The sequence below is a fragment of the Ischnura elegans genome, chromosome 7 (assembly GCF_921293095.1).
Source record: "Ischnura elegans chromosome 7, ioIscEleg1.1, whole genome shotgun sequence".
In the NCBI taxonomy this organism is placed as follows: Eukaryota; Metazoa; Arthropoda; class Insecta; order Odonata; family Coenagrionidae; genus Ischnura; species Ischnura elegans.
In genome coordinates, this window is record NC_060252.1 from 3,087,881 (window position 1) to 3,107,409 (window position 19,529).

Below are 19,529 nucleotides of genomic sequence, written 5' to 3' on the forward strand. Positions count from 1 at the left end.
GTTGATTTTTGCCTTGACTATGTAAACTGCTTGTTCATTGACACGGTGGCGATCGTCAGGGAATTTTGGTAAAGTCGGGGCATTCTCGTTAAGATGTGAGAGTAGCTTGTATCGAAAGTTCTCGCCTTATGTGAAAATTTGATTTCTGGGTCTGTGAAATTTTGAATACGTATGGAGAAAACGTGAATGGCTTGAAATTTCTTGAGGTGGTTTCACAAGAGATACAATCGTTCATTACAAAGGATGGCTGCTTCCTACTCAACACTCATCCTCTAAAAATGGATACATTACATGGTTTTTGCCATTAAAACTGCTTATGATACACCACTGATCAAACCGCAGTGTTGTATCCACCTCATCCATGCCTCTTATGCATGTGTATTAGTCCTGATAAGTATGACTCTTGTCACTGGGTAACACGGAGGCAGAATTTATCTTTATACACTTGCCAAATTCACTCATTGAGCAAATTTATTCCCCTAGCAGTTATACTGTTGCACTAGTGAGCAGACAAAATAATAAGATAAAGAGGTTTGTAAAATCTAATGATATAGTCATCTAGTACAAAAAAGCCATAACCTTAAGGGGGCGCCCTAGCATGGTCGCGGAAGGCGATGCAGACCCTTTCTATTAACCAGTTTGTGCTTCGCTCATTATAGGTACAGTCACTTTCAAAAGTCGGTCCCCGCGGCCAGCACGAGGAACTACGTTTTCTGCTGGCCTCGAACTTGGGGTATTGCCTATGCGCTCCATGACTTGAAGCGGCCCGTTCGACTTACTCGCGATCTTAATATCCATCAAGGTCTTTCCATTGCATTCTTCCTTTATCCCCTGCTACCTTCTACGCGCTTCCACCGAGGAGAGGGAACAAGGTAAATAAGGTTCTCAGTAAGGTGATTTCCACTGAGGGAAGTAGTGTGGCGATTCCTCGAAAATACAGAGGCAATGGATCGTCGGGCCAACTCACATTTAAGCGCAGCTCAAAGGGGACAAATAGTCTCCTTATATTTTGACAGCGGGAAAACTGTGTTGCAAATAGCTGCGGATTTAGGAGTTGATAGAAAAACTGTGTACAAGTGGATTAAAAGAAAAGTTGATGGTGACGAGACATTAGAGACTAAATGGCAATACTACATTGTTAAAAATTAATATTGCAATAATATATAACCTCTTTGCTAAAATACTCGCATATTTATGTAAATACTTATTTCAAGTAAAGTTTCACTAAAATCTGTATCCATTTTAATGGTTAATACTTATCTGTTGGTCTAATTCGTAATTTATAAACCAGCTTAGTTGACATTCCGTTGGCCGCACTTTCTCATAGTAGGTTGTTGCCGGGAATGTTTCATATGCCACAATTTTCTATTTTACCCATTCTTCCCTGAAGATTCTGGTATTTCTCACCCTCTGTAACGCTCAAATAGTACTCAACTTGAATAGCAGGTCCGCAATTTGCCTTTTCGTAACACGACGTACCGCAGTAGCCCGTTAACAAATTCATCTGATGTATTTCTTGGAGTATAATGTATGTATTTTTAAGTGTTGCAGTATATAACGTATATAAAATATTTTCAAAAGTCTGTTAACAGCAAACACCTTGAGTTGTCGAGGGTTAAAATTTCAAAATAATCTAATACATCTAAGAACATTGATGGGCACATCCAACACAAGAATTTTTCTCGGTAAATACGATATTATATTATCTCAACAATTTAAAGTGATTATTTGTCAGCACAGAATATGGTAAATACCATCGGATGGAGTAAAAATAAACTGGTGTTTCTTTTCTACGAGAATAAAAATACTTGGCATTCAATATACTCCTAAGAAAAGAAATGCCTCTAAGGACACGTTAGACGCAATTTTTGCTCTCGCTTCTGGCCCTATACCAAATTTCACTCAACAGTTTTATGTAACTCAGAAAACTTTCCTCTTAAGCTGGTTTTGTCTATTACAAAATTCCTACTAATATGCATATTTTTCTGAAGAATTACAATTATTTGAAAGACTAATTTTCCAATAGAATTTTTGAAGATACGTGGCCTTAATACGATAAAAGCCATAACTAATTGAATTGTTTGCCAAATGATAAAAATCAAACATATGTCCCTTCAACAATTTATCTTGTCGTCCAATATCCACGACAGTAGTAAGAGTGGATTTTCAAGGTATAGGGACAACTTGTAGCTTGACGAAACTATTAATGACGGAATAGCTTAAATTTCAAGCACTGCAATTAGAAAATAACCGATAAAGTTTTGGTCACCGAAACGGGTGAAGCCGGATATAGAAGGTAATCATGATTACATTAAGGTGCATTGAGTTCAAAAAGTGGAAATACTATTTTCATAATGCATCAAAAATGGTTATCTCACATTTTCGTTGGACTCAGCCTTGCGGCGACCCGAAGGGAACTCCGAAATATTTTCTCTAATATGAATGGAAAAGTCCAACTAAACCGTAATTCCCTCTCGGCTTCCTTCGAGGGTGAACATTTTTGGGAATGGGAGGTTCTGGTGTTCTCGAGTTATGGGATTAGGGGAGGGTATGTGGGTTCTCGAAGACTTCCTAGTCAGGAAATATTGCTTGGGTCTGTTGGCGAGAGTAAAAAAGTCAAGTTGCACCAGCTACATAAGCGATTAAGTTAAATTGACTCTCAGCAGGCATGGAACGCATAAGCAATACGCGAAGGTCAATTTTGGGAAAGCCCGGTGACGGCTGCGCCCGTCATGTGGACCGACTTTTGAAAGTGATAGTACATAGCGGTTTCTTGACTCAAAATATTTTAAAGCTTAAATCTGTGCCTTGAGACAAAGACGGGTCTTTTACCAGGTTTCCTACAGGAGATACTTGACGCTTAATTTCACGAATTTCGATTTTTTTCAATGACTATCACCACGGCGCAAAATCATGTAAAGAAAAACCAACCAGCCAAATCATAATATAACCCTTCAACTACAAGCAAAGGGTGCACGTATGCCACACGTCGTAAATCAAAGCTACAATTTGGGAAATTGTGAGACCTTGCAGCCAGTTTTTCTGTAACGCGCAGTCGTTTCGAGTCATCCTAAACACCTTTCCTCCTTCCGCGAGTCATCCTTCACTTCTTTGCCTCCCCTCCTGGCCCTCCCTTCCGAGGCGAGCAGGCCCTCCCCTCAACATCAACACCGGCAGCCGGCCTGTCACACGTTTTCTTAGCTGCTTGATTTCGAAGTCGAATCGTCTTTCTTTCGTTTTGCGTATTTCTTTTTGTGGTGCGATGGAAGTGTCTAGCAAGCCCCAAGGGAAACGACGCCGTCGAAAAGAATGGAAGCCTTGGAAAAGGAAGACGTGAAACAAACAGAGACTTCTGTCAAATTAACATAAAATTATCTCAACAATATTTTCTTATCTTTTAATAAAATTGTCAGAAGAATATGTCTGCAGTTGCAATTTGTTTTAAAATGAGTAATTTTTAAGGATGCCATAGCAAGAATGAATATGGTTAGATTCCGTAGTAGTGAAAATTTCTTTCCTATTGATAGTTTCTATTATTTTTTATGAAACGGTGAAAATGTTTTATTTTTCACGTCTTGATAACATGGTGAGAGAAAAACTTCATGTTTATTCGCATTGCTACGCATAAGATCCTACCCCGCATAACAAAAAATTATCAACTTTGATTCTCAAAAGAGCAATCTTGCACCTACCTGCCACCCCACCTCTCCTATCAAGTTATGTGCCTGAGTGTCCAACCACCTGACGCGATGATTAGATGTGGAAATTTGTTCAGCATTAGTTATTGTTGAGGATATGTCGCTAAAGATGGGACGACATTACAGTTTACTACAGTTGCATACATTATAAATTCCATATAACTGTTATTGTTTGATTTTTTAATGTGCAAATTACGATTTTATTCATGAGATATATGTAACGGACTCAACGATTGCACTGGCAAGTCAGAAGCTTGTCTCGGAAAGGTCGCGGCTGCAAGGAAATACATAGTTTCTTATTCTTGGAGAACCCATATCTTACCACAATGCACCCGCATTTTGCTAACCACATTCTCCTAGGTCTTTCATAGCACCCATCAGCTCAAACATTGGAAAGGGCTCAAGAGTGGCGGCGGGCCCACCGCGGTAACCCCTTTTGTGACCGTAAACCCTACCTCAGTCTTACGATTTTTATCTAGCGTTTAAAATGTTTTCTACTAAAAGCATAGCTGTCCGTTTGTAGAAATGCCGCTAACTGCTTTATTGCCTCGTTTTATGAAGGGTTTTTGCCATTTTGAGGATCGCTTATCTTCGATACAGGTGATTTCTACGAGGTGGCTAGCACGGAGTTTTCCACAAATGCTTCTTCCCAATTGATTGAAAAACATTCCTTTCACGATTTTACCGAGCAAATTAGTCAACTTTTACTAGTTAGTGTCAAAGGATATCAGTGCTTGTGCTATGGAAGCGAGGAACCAAGGTCTATTTTCCATAGAGCGTGAGATTTCATTGAGGACGAACTACCACTGCTGGAGGATATCACGCAACGATAAAAAGGTTCCTATGTTTTCCAAGATAAATATCTCACTGATTTCGTGTGTTGTATTATGTAGGGTATTATATTCTAATTTCGATTTTCATCTTTGATGATTCAGATTTTTGATATTTCGGATAAGAAAAATAGAGCGAATGAAAGTAACACAAACAGAAATACATAACGTTATTTTTAATGGAAGTGGATGTGTCAAAATGCTATCTAATTCCTGATTTTTCTGGGTAAAGCAGCAAAGAAAGGCCTAAGAAAGACTTTAAGAGGTCTAGTGATAGGTCTAACATTAAGAGCAGAAAAGTGACTGGTTTGAGAAAGCAACAGTAGCTGAGCTATTGCTAGCCACATCTGTGACACTGCGCTCGCAAGGGAATGATGCGGCAGCGAAGATAATCACGGAAATGACCACGACCCGAGGGAAACGAATATTACAGAAATGGAGGAAAATACCTACAACTCAAAATAACTGACGCCAGAAGAAGCTCTTTCGCCGATTGTTGATTGCAATTGAACAAAACTTCTATCCAAAATTATTCGAAGACTGCAAAGATCTGTGGCTACCAGAATTATCTTAGTTATGAAAGGGCTAGACGAAAAATATCTTCATACCCAGAGGGGACACCAGTGGAAGAAAAATATTTAAAGTGGACCATCAAGGGCTGCTGTACCACACAGCCTCGCGCATCATAGCATCAATGCCAAGATTCATTGATGGTCATGGGGTCAACTTTTCCCTTGAATGCAATTGAAAACTAGTTGTAGAGCTGGTGAACTTATTCTTGATGTTTTCTTATGATTTAAATACTTTTGTTAATTTATAATGGTTCATATATAATTTCATGTTTTCCATTGCATTTTTCAAAATATAAAATGCTTTCGAGGTGATTTCTGATGAGTGTTATATCAGATAAAATGGTGACTCAAAGTTCAACCATTAATTAACTACTAACTACTTTTGTCTTGAAATGCAGGTTTCGGCTCTTCCACAGATTTTTTTCATCGTGTTTGTTTTATAGCTTCTTTTCATCGGTGTTAATAACAAAATATTTCTAGCTCTAACTTAAGTAACCATTGCTTTTCGCATCCAAGTGTGATTTTCAAGCAAGCTAGCTGTCATATATTGTTACATTTTATTAATAATTAATTATGTTAGTTGAATATATTTCACGTAAGTATATGACAAATGAGAAACCTCTTCACTTTTCGTTTGCCTCCAGTTTTTCTCTTCCGTTTCGAAAACTGCGAGGGATGATATCTTCATTACGTAAAATGACTCTACATTCCACTAAAATAACATCATAAACCACAATTCAATGCTGAAATTTTATTTTTTAAATTTTGTTTTATTCCCAAACCACCAAATACAGCTCACATTAAGCCATTTTACATTGAGTATTCAAAAAGTTTAACAATTATTTACACGAACAACCAACCCCTGGTTAGGGGAAACCTACCCAGGCGGGACTCGAACCTGCGATTTCTTGTTTAGCAGGCAAGGACATTACCCAGCCGCCTCCGAGGTCGGTGGCGTGATGTCGACGAAATGCCAGTTTACATAATGAAGATATCATCGCCAATAATTTCGGAAAAGGTGTAAACTCAAAAGGACATTCGCATACACAGCTCTATTTCTTCAGCACATGAGAGAGGAACCAAAAGTTGGCTTTCACTATTTTTAATTGGCTCGCCGCCACTTAGGTGTCACATATCACCTCCGACTGCGACTCCTGTTCCAGCGACCCTTATCAAGTTTATCCCGAATATCACATATCTCCTTGGAGTCGTCGAGGGTGAAGTTGGGAGGACATTAGCCTTCCAACCCCCCTTTCTCTCCCTCGCGGCGCTTCGGCTTCCATCTCCATATCCCGGCGCTGCGGCCAGAGGCCTTCGTGAGCCGTTAAATTGGGAAATTCAAACGCTAGGGCGCCCCCTTAAGCCCAGCACTTGCAAATCAGCCATTATTTCTTGCCATCCTGGTCTGAAAAATGTATTGGGAGAAGAATATGAATGGAGTAGACCCCTAACACGAATATTAATGTTCTCAAATTCAAGAAAAGTGTTTATCCGGTATGTTGTTTCACCTCTAACCATGTGGAGTACTTAGTGTTTGTTTCTTGATTGCAGGCTTGAAATGAGTCGTATCTAAAGGGAAACATTCAAACTAATCAAGTTGATCCTGGAAATGAGGTGTTTCTGTTCATGGTTGGAAGTGTCCAAACTGGGTGGGACTCTCTGTGGTAGAGATGGGTGAAAATGAACTGAGCTGCCACTACCAACCAGTGGCGGTGCATGCATAGACGCATGTTAGCAAGTGCACCCCCAAAGATGAATGAATTATGTAAGATAACTATTCCTTTACAATGAGAAGGATAAAAATCCTGTCTCCTTATGGATGTGATATGAAGCTCCGAACGCTACTGTTATCTCCTTGGCTTGGCATCCACTGGGTGTAAATTCGGTCTATGCATGCTCTGTCGGGACGAAGTAAGCATGTGCTGTTCTAATGGGTGCCAGGAGCAGACTCAAAACGACGCGAGTGCACGCGTGCATGTTTGGTGAGTAATTCGCAGGCTACCACCAACACTACCTGTGCCCAGGATCCAACTGTCTGTGGAAAAAAGCAAGACTCCCGAGTTTGAGGAGCTCTATCATCCAAACAAGGCAATCGATTTCAATGCAACAAAAAGCACATGAAAGAGAATTTATTTCTACCTTGGATCTTTAACTTAAACAAATTTTTTGCTCATAAAATCAAGTTGCCCCGCTTTGAGCGCTTGGTAATCTCATAGTTTTCGTTGCAATAACTTGGAATTTTGATGTATGAAAGCCAGATGTATTATTAACAGTTTTTAGAAAACAAATTGTTTATTCCACAAAAATTGGCAGATTTGTTTTAAACAACACAAATCTCTGCTAACTTCGAAACCAACGGGTCAATTGAAAATTGAGCTTGAAATAATTTACATGCACAAGGCTTTCCGGAAAGTCTCCAATGTCGTTGCCCTACTAGGATTCATCGTTGACAATAACATTCAAAATACATTCAGTGAAACAACTAAACTACTGAAAATTCTTGTGACAATTCCGATGACTAGTGAAGCAGAGGATTTTTTCAACCCTTAAACATGTTAAAACATTCTTACGTAGCCAGATGGACGAGGACAGGCTCACTGCTTTGGCGATGTTGTCAATTGAAAAAAAGTTCCAGGATTGTATCGAAGGTTTCAATGACAAAGTGACGTACGAGTTCGCTCGGAAGAAGGAAAGGAGAATTTCACCAACCGTCACTTGTAAAGGTTTGGTTCAGATAATTGTTTTCATTAGCATGCTTATATTATTTCTGTTCATGCTGCTTTAAGGGTAGAATGTACCAGTGGTATGTCTTGCATGCTATGTATTCTATTAGGACGAAATATGATGCCCATGAGTTATAATTGACATAATATAAATTAATCATCCTGTATCTGCTATAATGCACACCCTGAATAAATTACCACCGGCCATCTCTGCTACCAACTGGTCACTGGAATGAATCAGTTTGAAAGTGAAATATTCTGCAATTCACTCCCTGTTTACTCTTCACGCCTGCACTGCACTCGTGCGGTGTGCATTAGGGCCATTTCATGTGATCACCTTTTGAGGAATGTATTTTGAACTGCAGCTAGCTCAATCACTAGCTTACTCTCCAGAAAGTGCACTGTGGTTACGATATTGTGTGTTGCTGAAGACGTACGTATTAAGATGCAGGTCATCAGGGGCGGTCAGGGGAGAAAGGGGGTCCTCGGCTGGAACTCATGATGGATTGGCCCCCCTCACCAGACGATTCACTCCCATCCCACCCACTGGAAAGGTGAGACGTCTTACTATACCCAAACATTGTAATATGATTTTTTTTTGATTTAATTGGGTTATCAACTTCCCAGAAACACCTGCGGGGATATCAAGTTTCGCTACAGAACTAGAGACTGGGAAGAGTAGACAAGGAAAAAAAATGGAACGTTACATGATCCGTAGTAGTCCCCAAAATATACTGATGTATGTATACGGTCACACTTACGGTTGCCACCGTGGTCTCATCTCACGAGGGAGATTCATAGAAACTCATCTTCCTATTTGGCCTAAGTGAGGGACAGGAGCTAGAGAGTAGAGACCCGACGAGCGCCCCAGCGCATGCAGGCCACTTCATGATATACGCGATCGTTGTGTGGACCCCCGACGAAGCTCGGGGGGGGGAGTCTTATGGATGTCAGTTTTCTACACTACTCCCTCATATGGTACGAGGGTTCTGAATTTTGTAGTGTATTATCGGCATTCCAGAGGACTCAGTCCAAACTGCACTTTTGTGCACCAGCACAAACTTCCCCTGGATTTGCAGGTGCAGCTATTCCCCTGCCATACTTATCTGCTATGTAAGTCTTGATCTCCAGGTTGGGCTGGTTCAGAGGGCAGAGTTCGGAGACAAGAGTTCCAAGATGAAGGTTGGAGGAATTTCTAGGGGGTACCAGAAATTTTCGGGGGTACACTAAAAAAATGCCACAGGTAGATGGTAAAAAAAGAATGCATAGTGAGGCAACTTGTCCCTTATTTGGCATCTAGTCAATGTTAAACAAATAGATGTTACCAACTTTTAGAGAAGTGAAGAAATATTTTTTATTGACCACAATATATTTAAATCTTAGAACGCAGGCAAGGAGCCTTCGATCTATGAAGTGGCCACTAGAGTGGCTAGAAAGGTGTGCGAACTGTGGAGACACGCTTCTCTTCTGATTATGTCAGAGGGAGCTGTGACTACGTGGATTTTTTTGGTACCATTGGAAGTATGTACTTAAACTTATGTAAAAATGTGAATAGGCCAAATGAAGGGTTATATTGACAAAAAAATTGATTCATTTTTATAGACACCTTTGAATTTATGCAATATATTGGAGTGTGTAAGTGCAAGAAGCAGCTTAAAGCTACCCCTAATAAAGAAGCATTTTTGAGAATCCCAGTTAGTTTCCAATGAGATCAGTAAATGGTCACAGTATAACTTTTTAATTATTAACCCTAACAAAAGCTAATGAATGCACTTTAAAACTAGTGGTCCACCATCTGAGAACATCAGTGTAAGTCTAAATAGGAAACCTATTGAGCAGGTGGATAATAGTGAATTCTTAGGAATATCTCTGGATTACAGAATGTCCTGGAATGAGCATATTACATACATCAGCAGCAAACTCGAGTTTGATGCTGAATCAGTTCCACATGTTACTTACTAAGGCAGCTCAGTTCCACTGTGGGTAGAAAAACTTTGCTAAAACTATATTATAGTGACTTCTACTCTCATGTCACCTACAGTGTAATTTTTTGGGGATCAACTCATCATTTTATCAAAAAAATTTTAATTTACAAAAACGTGCCATGAGAATCATTGCACATCTCCCAGCAGACCAATATTTAATGACATGCTTATCCTCATGATTCCGTGTGTATATATATTGTTTACCATTATGTATGTCAAGAACAACCCAAAAAATTATACTTTGAATAATAATGTACATAGTCATTATACAAAATCTCATAGTGATATATGTACATCATAATTTTGTACGAACAAATTTGGCTAAAAGGGGTCCCAGAGAAATGGGCATAAAACTTTTTAATAATTTGCCTGCTGATATTTAATGATGATACTTTGTTTAAAAATAAGTTGAAAAAATTCTTACTAAGAAAAATGCATTATTCAGTTGAGGAATATCTAGATGATGCTCTTTAACACTTTAATGTAAATATGTATGTGTATAAAGGGTCATATACTGTTTGTTATCATGGTATCTATACGTATATATTGTATGACTTGACGTGCCTTATATCTGGGGCATTATTTAATGTACAAGATTGCGGAGCAAATAAAATAATATTAAAACAAAGGATGATGGCTGCTGGACTGAATTCTACAGAAACACGACGATTAAGGGAAAAACTAAAAAGGTAATTGTCAGAGAGTGATGAGTCAAGATCACCAATTCCTTTAGGGGAAAAAAATATCAAGAATTTTCTCCATCAACATCTGAAGAAAATTAAACAAGGAGTATGCAAGGAGGTGAGATGGGATGGGTGGAAAAAACATTAGAGGCACTCGAAGCAACCAACCTGGGACATTTGTAATTGCCAAACCTTAATTTAGACAAAGAGGACTTATCACTGCTGATAAATTGGGGACAGACCATGGTGCCTCCGGTTATATCTTATGTTACCCCTGCAGAAATTCAAAAATAATTTGAGCAACGTTCAACTTTGAAGTTAAGTAATCCCTGCGTTAACCATGAGGTCGAAAGAATCCTGAAAGAGGTCACAACTTTGTTGCAAAAAGTGAGGAATGAGTTTAATATTAGGAAAGACTGGAAAGCAGAGTGAAATTGCCGAAAATTCTTTGCAATTGAGTCTCAGTCCATTATAGTGTAATGCTATGGGGTGAGTAACTTTTAAATTAATCTGCCCAACTTAGATAATAAATAAATAGGAAATTACTTTCATATGCCATAAGAAGTCATTTGTTAAGATGATCTTATTTTATTTTCACCCAATTGCTAATACAACGTGAGCATTTGATATTTTGCAGAAAATATTTCAACGCGAGAAAGGGAATAGGTGCTCTCCTCAATTTTATTTTCCATTGGATGGGGCAGATGCCTAAACTTGCAGATGCCTGCACGTGGTGAGCTCTGATAACTATTTTTGCATTCTTTTGCTTATTATAGAGCAAATTGTAGAAATAGGCCAAATTCTGCAAAGTCATGGGCTTTTCTCTCCCTATTTTGGTTTTGATAGTGGTATTTAACATTAATTTTAAATAAGTAATTCTTTTGCGATTGCTCCTTCACAGATGACGGTGAAACGTCAAATAGTAGTCAGACTAAATACAAAAGATGCACTCAGTGTGAATTCTGTAGCGTTCAGGGTGTGGGAGGGGTGGACATGTGATCAGGAAGGGGACACAAGCAGCCTGCTGCTCTTCTGCCGCACTGCATGGGGTTTGGAATATTTTCTTTGTGGACCCACACTCAAATTTGACATTTTGTGGCTTAATGATGGCAGAAAAATCAAAATGCACAAAATGTTTGCCCTGAAGGACAGTAACTCAGCAAAATCTACAGGGAGTGGCCATAAAATGTTAAATTCTTGGATTTGTGACCCTCCCCCATAAATGGCCGATGAGCAAGGGTTCTCCAAATTTTTTAGGCCTTGCATTTGATTAGTCCCACAACATTTTTTCACTAGGCCTGTTGGATTTGAAAAAAGAAATTGTTTTTCGATCTGCCTTAATACTCGTGTATGGAGCGGGTTGAATTATGTCATCTTATCACAGTTCATCACATTCTAATGACAGAGTTGTAAACATGAGCTACTGAAGCTCATCACTTCAATGACTCATATGTTTTCAGCATTACCTTTGGAAAAATACACCTCAAAATATTTTCATCCATCCTTTAATCATAATTTCTCAAGTAAATGCCGACAATTGGAGGAAATGCATAGCAAACAATTTCCAATATGGTGATTGGTTCAGAGTTGAGCATGTGTGTCTTTGTGACGACTTTCACCACTAACATCATATCTCTTAGTCACAAAGACAATCTTCACGCAAGAGATGCCTATGCAGTCACATATGCATTAGCGCAACATCTGCACAGGTTTCTGTGTAAAATACAAATACAATCACAACTTCCATTAGTGATTGTGCGCAAATTGTCATAGTGACAAATGGTTATTGAGTTCCAGGTTCTACTTTGATAGGTGGGCTAAGACTACAGTAAAACTTTTTTGGTAGATTCTGCAATGGCTGTCTAAAAATTACAGAAAGCCTATAAAAATGAGGTAAATACATAGAACTTTTTGAGGTTTTTAAATTTCTTACCTCGCCAGAATCACATTGAAATTTCAGATGCTTTTGAACCTCTTAATTGTAAGCCAACAAATCAGTTGCATCCTTTTCATTGCTTTTGTTGAGTTCTTAATTTGACCATGCACTTCCTTCGACTGAAATAAATGTAGCGTATGAGGTTAAAAAAAATTGTTGAATATCAGTCCAAACTAATTCAGCATCATGCAAACGATTCTGTCCATGAAAATTTATTCCTGAAATACAGAGTTAGGCAAACAAAAGATATCAATGGCTAAGTTCTAACAACAAATTTGGCCGGTTTGAAACAGGCATCTTAAACAAAGTGTTATAAAATTGAAAAAATAAAATACAAGCAAAAAACAACTTCTTGTTTGCAAATGAATGCTTCTTTTTTCAATTTTATGAACTTTTGGTTTTTAATTTCAGTGTGCAAATAGCAAATACATATTAATAGTTTTTTTGCTCTCCTGAAAATCTGCTATTTTTGTGCTACGTGTTGCTAGAACTTAGCCATCGATATTACCTATTTGGCGTTTTTTTACCTTCAGCTTTGATTATAAATAAAACGGCTGTACATGCATAAAATATTCAAAATAGGATGAAAATAAAAGAGCTTCTGTTTGCTTTATGAAATTTAGTTTTTCTTTGCATCAAGTAACTTTCTTCAAGGCCAAAATCTTATTGAATTGCCTCTCATCAGAGTGACTGCATCTAACAGCTGATACATACATACATGCATTCATAAAATACGGAGGAATAAATGGATGCTTACCTCCCAATGCCAATTGTATGTCATCGACTCTACCATGACCTCAATAGCCTATTGACCGGCAAAGTCAAGCGTTTTGTGGGGTTCAAAATTATGACTGGCAAATCTCATTCTTTGGCAATTTCATTCTACCTATGTATATAAGTTAAGCAATGAATCTAGTCCAAAGGAAATGCCAGACTCTTTGCATTGACTTTGAGTCCTGAAATCATCTCTAAATTTCTCATCTTTGAACAGTGGCGGATGGATAGGGGGGGGGGGGGGGGCAAAGGGGGAGTGCACCCCCACTTGCAGGGCCAACGCCATTGCCTAACATTTCAGAGCCACAATTGTAACTTTTTTATATCATAAGATGGCATTGTCTTGTGTAAGTGTGTATTCAGTTTAAATAAAATTTGCATGCGACTTATTTTTCATTACGGTAAAAGTAAAGGAAGTTCAAGATTTATTTTGTGCCCCCTCCTTGAGTTTTTCCCATATCCGCTACTGTCTTTGAATAGATCTTATAAGTTTTCTTATTGCTGTATAAGTACTCATTCCTAGAGTTCAGAACAAATTTTGCTCATGAGATGAATTTAAATTTATAAATCGATTTGAATTTTTCCTATATTTGCAAATTCATCGGCACAATGGGTAATATTTTTTATATCCAATGCAATCCTCTATTGTTAAATGATTTTGGATGAAGTTATACTCATGCTGAAACACTATGGACTGATATATTAATAGTGTATCATTCTGTACCTCTAAATTTACTTCCTATATAGGAAGTGGATGGTCAACTTCAGAGCAACATGAAAGCAATAAAATATTCAGTTATAGCTATACTTCAAGTCACACATGATAAAATTTCAGAATTTTCCATCTAATTCTCGAGTGACAGGAACTTTAGAAACCACCTAAGTTCTTTTGCCATCATGTTTCTTGAATAATTTTCTGTAATTTCTGGGGTGGCAATTGGAGATTGAAAGAAAGAATTTTTCTCCATTATCAGTAGTAATGGACAGTAAAATCTGTCACCCTTTGGATACAATTGTGTCTCTCCCTGAAGCAACACTCACAGCTGAAAAATGCATCGTCCAATAATCATAATAATCGCCTTCCCAGTCTGTCCCCTGATTGGCTGCAAATGTCTCCAGAAACAGAGATGCATCTGGGAGAAGAGAGTGAGGAAGGAGTGCGTAGTGTCCGTGTAGTGGCTCAGACGGTGGCTCACTTGGATGAGTCCCCCACTCTGCCCCTGAGCGACCCCACCACTCTCACGCACCACTCCACCAAGAGAGAGGAAGTCACGCACGTCGTGACGATCGCATGCGAGTGAAAAAGAGAGTTCCCGCAGTGCACACGGTCACACGGAAGGCCTGGGCTGCTGCTGTCTCCTCCGACCCTCATCCCCCTCTCCTTGTTCATCTTGCTGCTGCTTGCGCTCATCACGCATCATGTTTGTGGACGGCGCAGGCAGAGGCGCTGCTGCATCCATGGTGCATGCTGTCTTGAGGTCTGTCACAGATGAGGCAGCAGCTGTGCTCCTCTCCGTTCGCACATCACTGTCCGCCATCAGCGCCTCCTCATCCACCTCCTACGGAATAATACAACACAAAGATGCTTGGAAGAGAACAGTACAAATTACATCGCTCGAACAGAAACACACAAAATTTGCTCAAGGAATTTTTATTCATTGTGGAAGTGTTTTTAATGCCAGTGGCTGTGGGAGTTGGTCTACCTCAGCCATTTGAGTTCCTTCACTCTCCTCCGGCGAGTGGATTTATAAAGATACACTTTTAATAAGTAATGGTTTGGGAAAATAAATTACAGGTTTGCTTTTAAAAGTATGGAAATCTTGCAGTATCTAAAATGTCCTCAACTGTCAATTGTGTCTAGGGGAATATTAAGATAATTGTTTTTGGAGGTTGGTTGATTCCTTTCCATGGAAACATGTTTTGATATGGTCTCTTACACCATAGACATTTAAGATGCATTTTTTTTAAACGAAAAAAGATTTGGAGAGTGTACTTAACAACGAGGGATCTTCCTAGAGATTACGAAGTGCTTTCAAGAGGTTATTGACTACAACACTGGGCAATTTAGGGGCGGTCATCAAACAAATTTTTTCGAAAGTCAAAGTTCGACATATTACAAAATGTAGCCCGACGTACCAAATGAACAGAGAAAAAATTTTGTTCATGTAGGTTGACATCCTACGGTTGCACCAGGGCCGTTTATGTTAAGCTTAGGCAACCCGCAACACATTCTCTCTTTTTACGCTATTTCGGCGATAAATGTCGTGATTTTAATGATTTTTTCAGCCGATTCTGCACCAGTCAAGTATGAAATAGTCGAGTTAAGCAACATAGGTCGAATAATAACGTTTATTATACAATCACCGGTATTAAAATGCAAAGAAACGTAAAAAACTTTGAAATTTTCTTAATTAATGGTATATATTTTAATTTGGTGTACTCGTATGGGCATGGTCGCACTAATACGACCCTACCGTTTATATACAACAACATTTTTCCCCTCTCTCATCCTAGAGTATGGATCTCCTCATCTCCCTACGGCCCGCCTATGAACTGATATAAATACACTGGTCAGGGATGTGAAAAGCCCTGATGCCTTCATCTGGCGAATAGGTCTTTCTTGCCTGCAATATCCTTTGGAAGGCTACTCTTCGCGCTTCGACCCATTCATCATTCACCAATGAGGTTGTTTTCTGGATGAGCGAAGAACGCTTTGCTCTGGATGAATTTCTCAAGAACTCTACTTTTTACGGAATTGTCTTATTCTCTTAAGCATTTCCCAGATGTGTTCTGCTTCTGTAATCTTCCAATTTTTCTTTATTGTGAACCCCATAGGAATATAGAGTTTCATCATAGTCTCGGTTATTGAATTCAAAGCCACTGTTGGTCGTCTTGTTTCTATGTAAACGCGGATCATCTGTTGGCCGTCATTCCCCATCTGCTGTTATTCATTTCCCCATTATCGCGATCAGCCAGCTCTTATGGGATGTATCCCCTGGAAATACCACGAGCCATGTCCAGCGAATAATTTTGGTATTTGCTGATGAAAGATGAATTTAGTTCAGGATCAGGTAGACCAAGATCAATCGTCTGAAATTTCATTAGAGGTAGCTGCGCACAGGTCTTTAGTTGGCGACCAATTGACCCAATGTAGATATTTGGTCCCGTCGTTGGCCGATCAAATTTCTCCAATTTAAGTCGAAGAGGGAGTTCATCTGAATGCAGAAGGCACTTAAATCTATAAGGCACGCCCGAGACGCACGTCGATAAAACATATAGCGCCTCCCTTCCAGCCGGTCGCGGTGTTCGAATGTGATCCATCACAACCGATGCACCGTATGGAAGACGTGTCAATTATAGCAGCTTCAACTAATTCGAGGATAGAGTTTCCGAGCCATTCTGTTTCTCCTGTTTCAGTTTATGCATGTCCCAAATGAACCCCGCCGGGTTCTGCAAGGATGACTACATGCTCTTCGGTTATGTCGTGATGCGCACTTCATTGTTGCTGCACAATTCCCTGATTTTCGTCTTCTCTTTTCTTCCCTCGAAGAACAATGCTATCCTCGGTTGATCTCTAAGCTTTTCCATATCCTCTGAAGTCGCAAGCTCTCTGTATTTCTTCCTTTGTCGCGCAATTTTCTTCCGGTCGACAATCATCGATGCATGTTCAGGTGTGACCTGGCCGACGTCTTCAAACGCTCCAGTCACGAGGGTTGCTGCAAACCGCTGGCTACGTTGTGCCTTTTCACCGATTGGCAGGTCACAGGCAGCTTCAGGATGTTGCGCGCCGAGCTATTATAGGATGGGCGGGAGGATGGTTGCCATTCGTCGCCGAGCACAGGCGGCGAGTCATTTTGAACTTTAGAGCACTAAGACTTGAATTTAGAACCAATTTTCTGGGCAAATGATGGCCTACTTTCAAATGATTCCTCCGTTTTTATCATTTTTTTCTTTGGCAGCCTTCTTCCAATGTTTTTTTGTGGTTTTCCAATCAATGGTCCCAATCACTAGTTCTCCGGTTGATCTTTGGTCTAAAAGGAATGATACTTCTTCATTTTTAATTTACGTCTTCGGCTTACAAATACACTAGGCCAATTTTGGAAGACACATTGAGGAAAATAAAACAAAATTTTAACATCTTCCTTAAATTAATAAAGTCTCGATGGGCAACAGAGGAATTTTTCTTCTTTGTGCTCTTCATAATTTTTTTACATTTCGTGTTGTATCTCTAAACTGCCATGAGGATGCCGCGGTTCGACATTAAAGGTCCAGACGCGTCGTTCTACACTTGGTCCACTCTGTCGGCGACAACATGGGCAATCTCCTGGACCGATTGATCAAAGTCTCATCTTTCTTGCATCTTTTCCATCTTCACCCATTAGTAATACTTCATAATATCTTCATATGTGGGAAGATATCTCCCAAACATCTGTCGAGGAGCGCCAAAGAGATGACTCTCAACTGAAGACCGTGTCAATACATTCATTGGTTATTTTAGTTGCTTCTCCATTAAAAAAATCACTTCGGCACGAAATCCTTGCCTCACAAAACCTTGCGAAAGGCCATCCACATGTACAAGACAATTCATCAATAGCGTACAGGGAATATGTATATAGTAAAGGAGAATAGAGGGGAAATGGAGAAAAAGGAGAGGATACCGGCAAATGTTACTTTGTTTTAATTTGTATTTACATAGCCTTCAGCAGCTCACTTCCTTCCAATCTGTTTAATTACCATTTATCTCCACCAATTTTGGATACAAAAAAGATTGCATCTTAACTGGTACGTCATAAGACTTGAAGGGTGGGTAGTAATGGGAGAAGCTGGAGTTGGAGCGCCCTCCACGTGGCGAGTTCTGGGTCTCCCTGAGAGCCAGAGTGGCACCTGCTCTCATGGTGGGTGAAGAACTGCAAAATTTGGAACACGGAGTCATTTTCGTAGACGATGTAGCCTGAGCAGTGCGTTGACCTTAGTTCATAGGTGGGAGACGAGGAGATCCTTACTCTAGGATGGGAGAGGGGAAAAATGTTGTTGTATATAAACGGTAGGGTCATATTAGTGCGATAATGCCCATACGAGTACACCAAATTAAAATATATACCATTAATTAAGAAAATTTCAAAGTTTTTTACGTTTCTTTGCATTTTAATACCGGTGATTGTATAATAAACGTTATTATTCGACCTATGTTGCTTACCTCGACTATTTCATACATGACTGGTGCAGAATCGGCTGGAAAAAATCATTAAAATCACGACATTTATCGCCGAAATAGCGTAAAAAGAGAGAATGTGTTGCGGGTTGCCTAAGCTTAACATAAACGGCCCTGGTGCAACCGTAGGATGTCAACCTACATGAACAAAATTTTTTCTCTGTTCATTTGGTACGTCGGGCTACATTTTGTAATATGTCGAACTTTGACTTTCGAAAAAAGTTGTTTGATGACCGCCCGTACTGGGCATGGATTGCTTATGTTCCTGTGGCCAATGAGTAAGAATGTACCTTAATCTCAGCAAATGTGACGGGCTGTGTGCGATACCTGCCGGTGGCAGCCCCACTGCGCCGTGGGCTCTTCCTGATGGCTCGGCGGTGCTGCAGCTGCTGCTGCAGCTGTGATGAGTGGAGTCGGGAGAGTGGCTCTGGGTAAACAGCATCCATGTGGTGGGCAGCCATCTGGATTGAAAGAATTGGTCCCACTCTTCCGATTACAGCCAAACAAAGGGAAAGAATCAATTGGGAATGGAGACAACTCTACACAATCGAATCAAGGTCGCCATATTCCCTGGTGGATGATAACGGCTGAACCATGAATGGGCCATCCGAGTGTTACGTACTATGTACTTTATTGAATTTTGAATTGGCAAAGAGGAATATTTTCTCTATTTTGAGAAGAGGGCTTTTTTGAATTGCTTAAAACTTTCCTTGGAAGGATCCCAGATTCTGATTGATAGAAAAATTGCGATATTATTCCAAAAGTATGATTTGCGGAGAATATTTTCCAATATCTTTTTCCATGCACATGAGTGGTCAGCATCACTCCTATTGGCACAACAGAGCATGACTTCACTTGGGTGCTGCTCTTCAATTTAATGGGGTTCATTGCATGGCTCGGAGCGAAGATATATCTATTAATATTGTATCTACATCTACATACTACTCTGAAAGCCGCCTAACAGGCGTGTGGCATGGGGTGTTGGGACACTAGCCGTTTACACATAAAAATGAAGTTCTCTAACGAAGTTAGGACTAGCATTTATTAAAATCCTTTATGGGTCAGGGGAAAAATGAATTCCCATATCTATACGTTCAGCAAAACATCTCTCTTTAT

The 19,529-nt window shown here is 39.6% G+C and overlaps 1 protein-coding gene across 4 annotated transcripts in view; it reads right to left on the bottom strand.

Moving 5' to 3' along the window:
* Positions 1-12,906: 12,906 nt before the first annotated feature.
* The window catches only part of LOC124162447, a 64,611-nt gene continuing 57,988 nt past the window's right edge, over positions 12,907-19,529 (bottom strand). For 3 of the 4 annotated variants that reach the window (XM_046538989.1, XM_046538987.1, XM_046538986.1), the window contains 2 exons: positions 18,704-18,874; positions 12,907-14,760 (listed from right to left, as the gene is read on the bottom strand). In XM_046538989.1, the coding sequence (XP_046394945.1) occupies positions 14,530-14,760; positions 18,704-18,874 (402 nt within the window). In that variant the 3' untranslated portion in view covers positions 12,907-14,529. Of the gene's footprint in view, positions 14,761-18,703; positions 18,900-19,529 lie in introns of all 4 variants that reach the window. The other variant, XM_046538988.1, reaches the window with a different exon arrangement.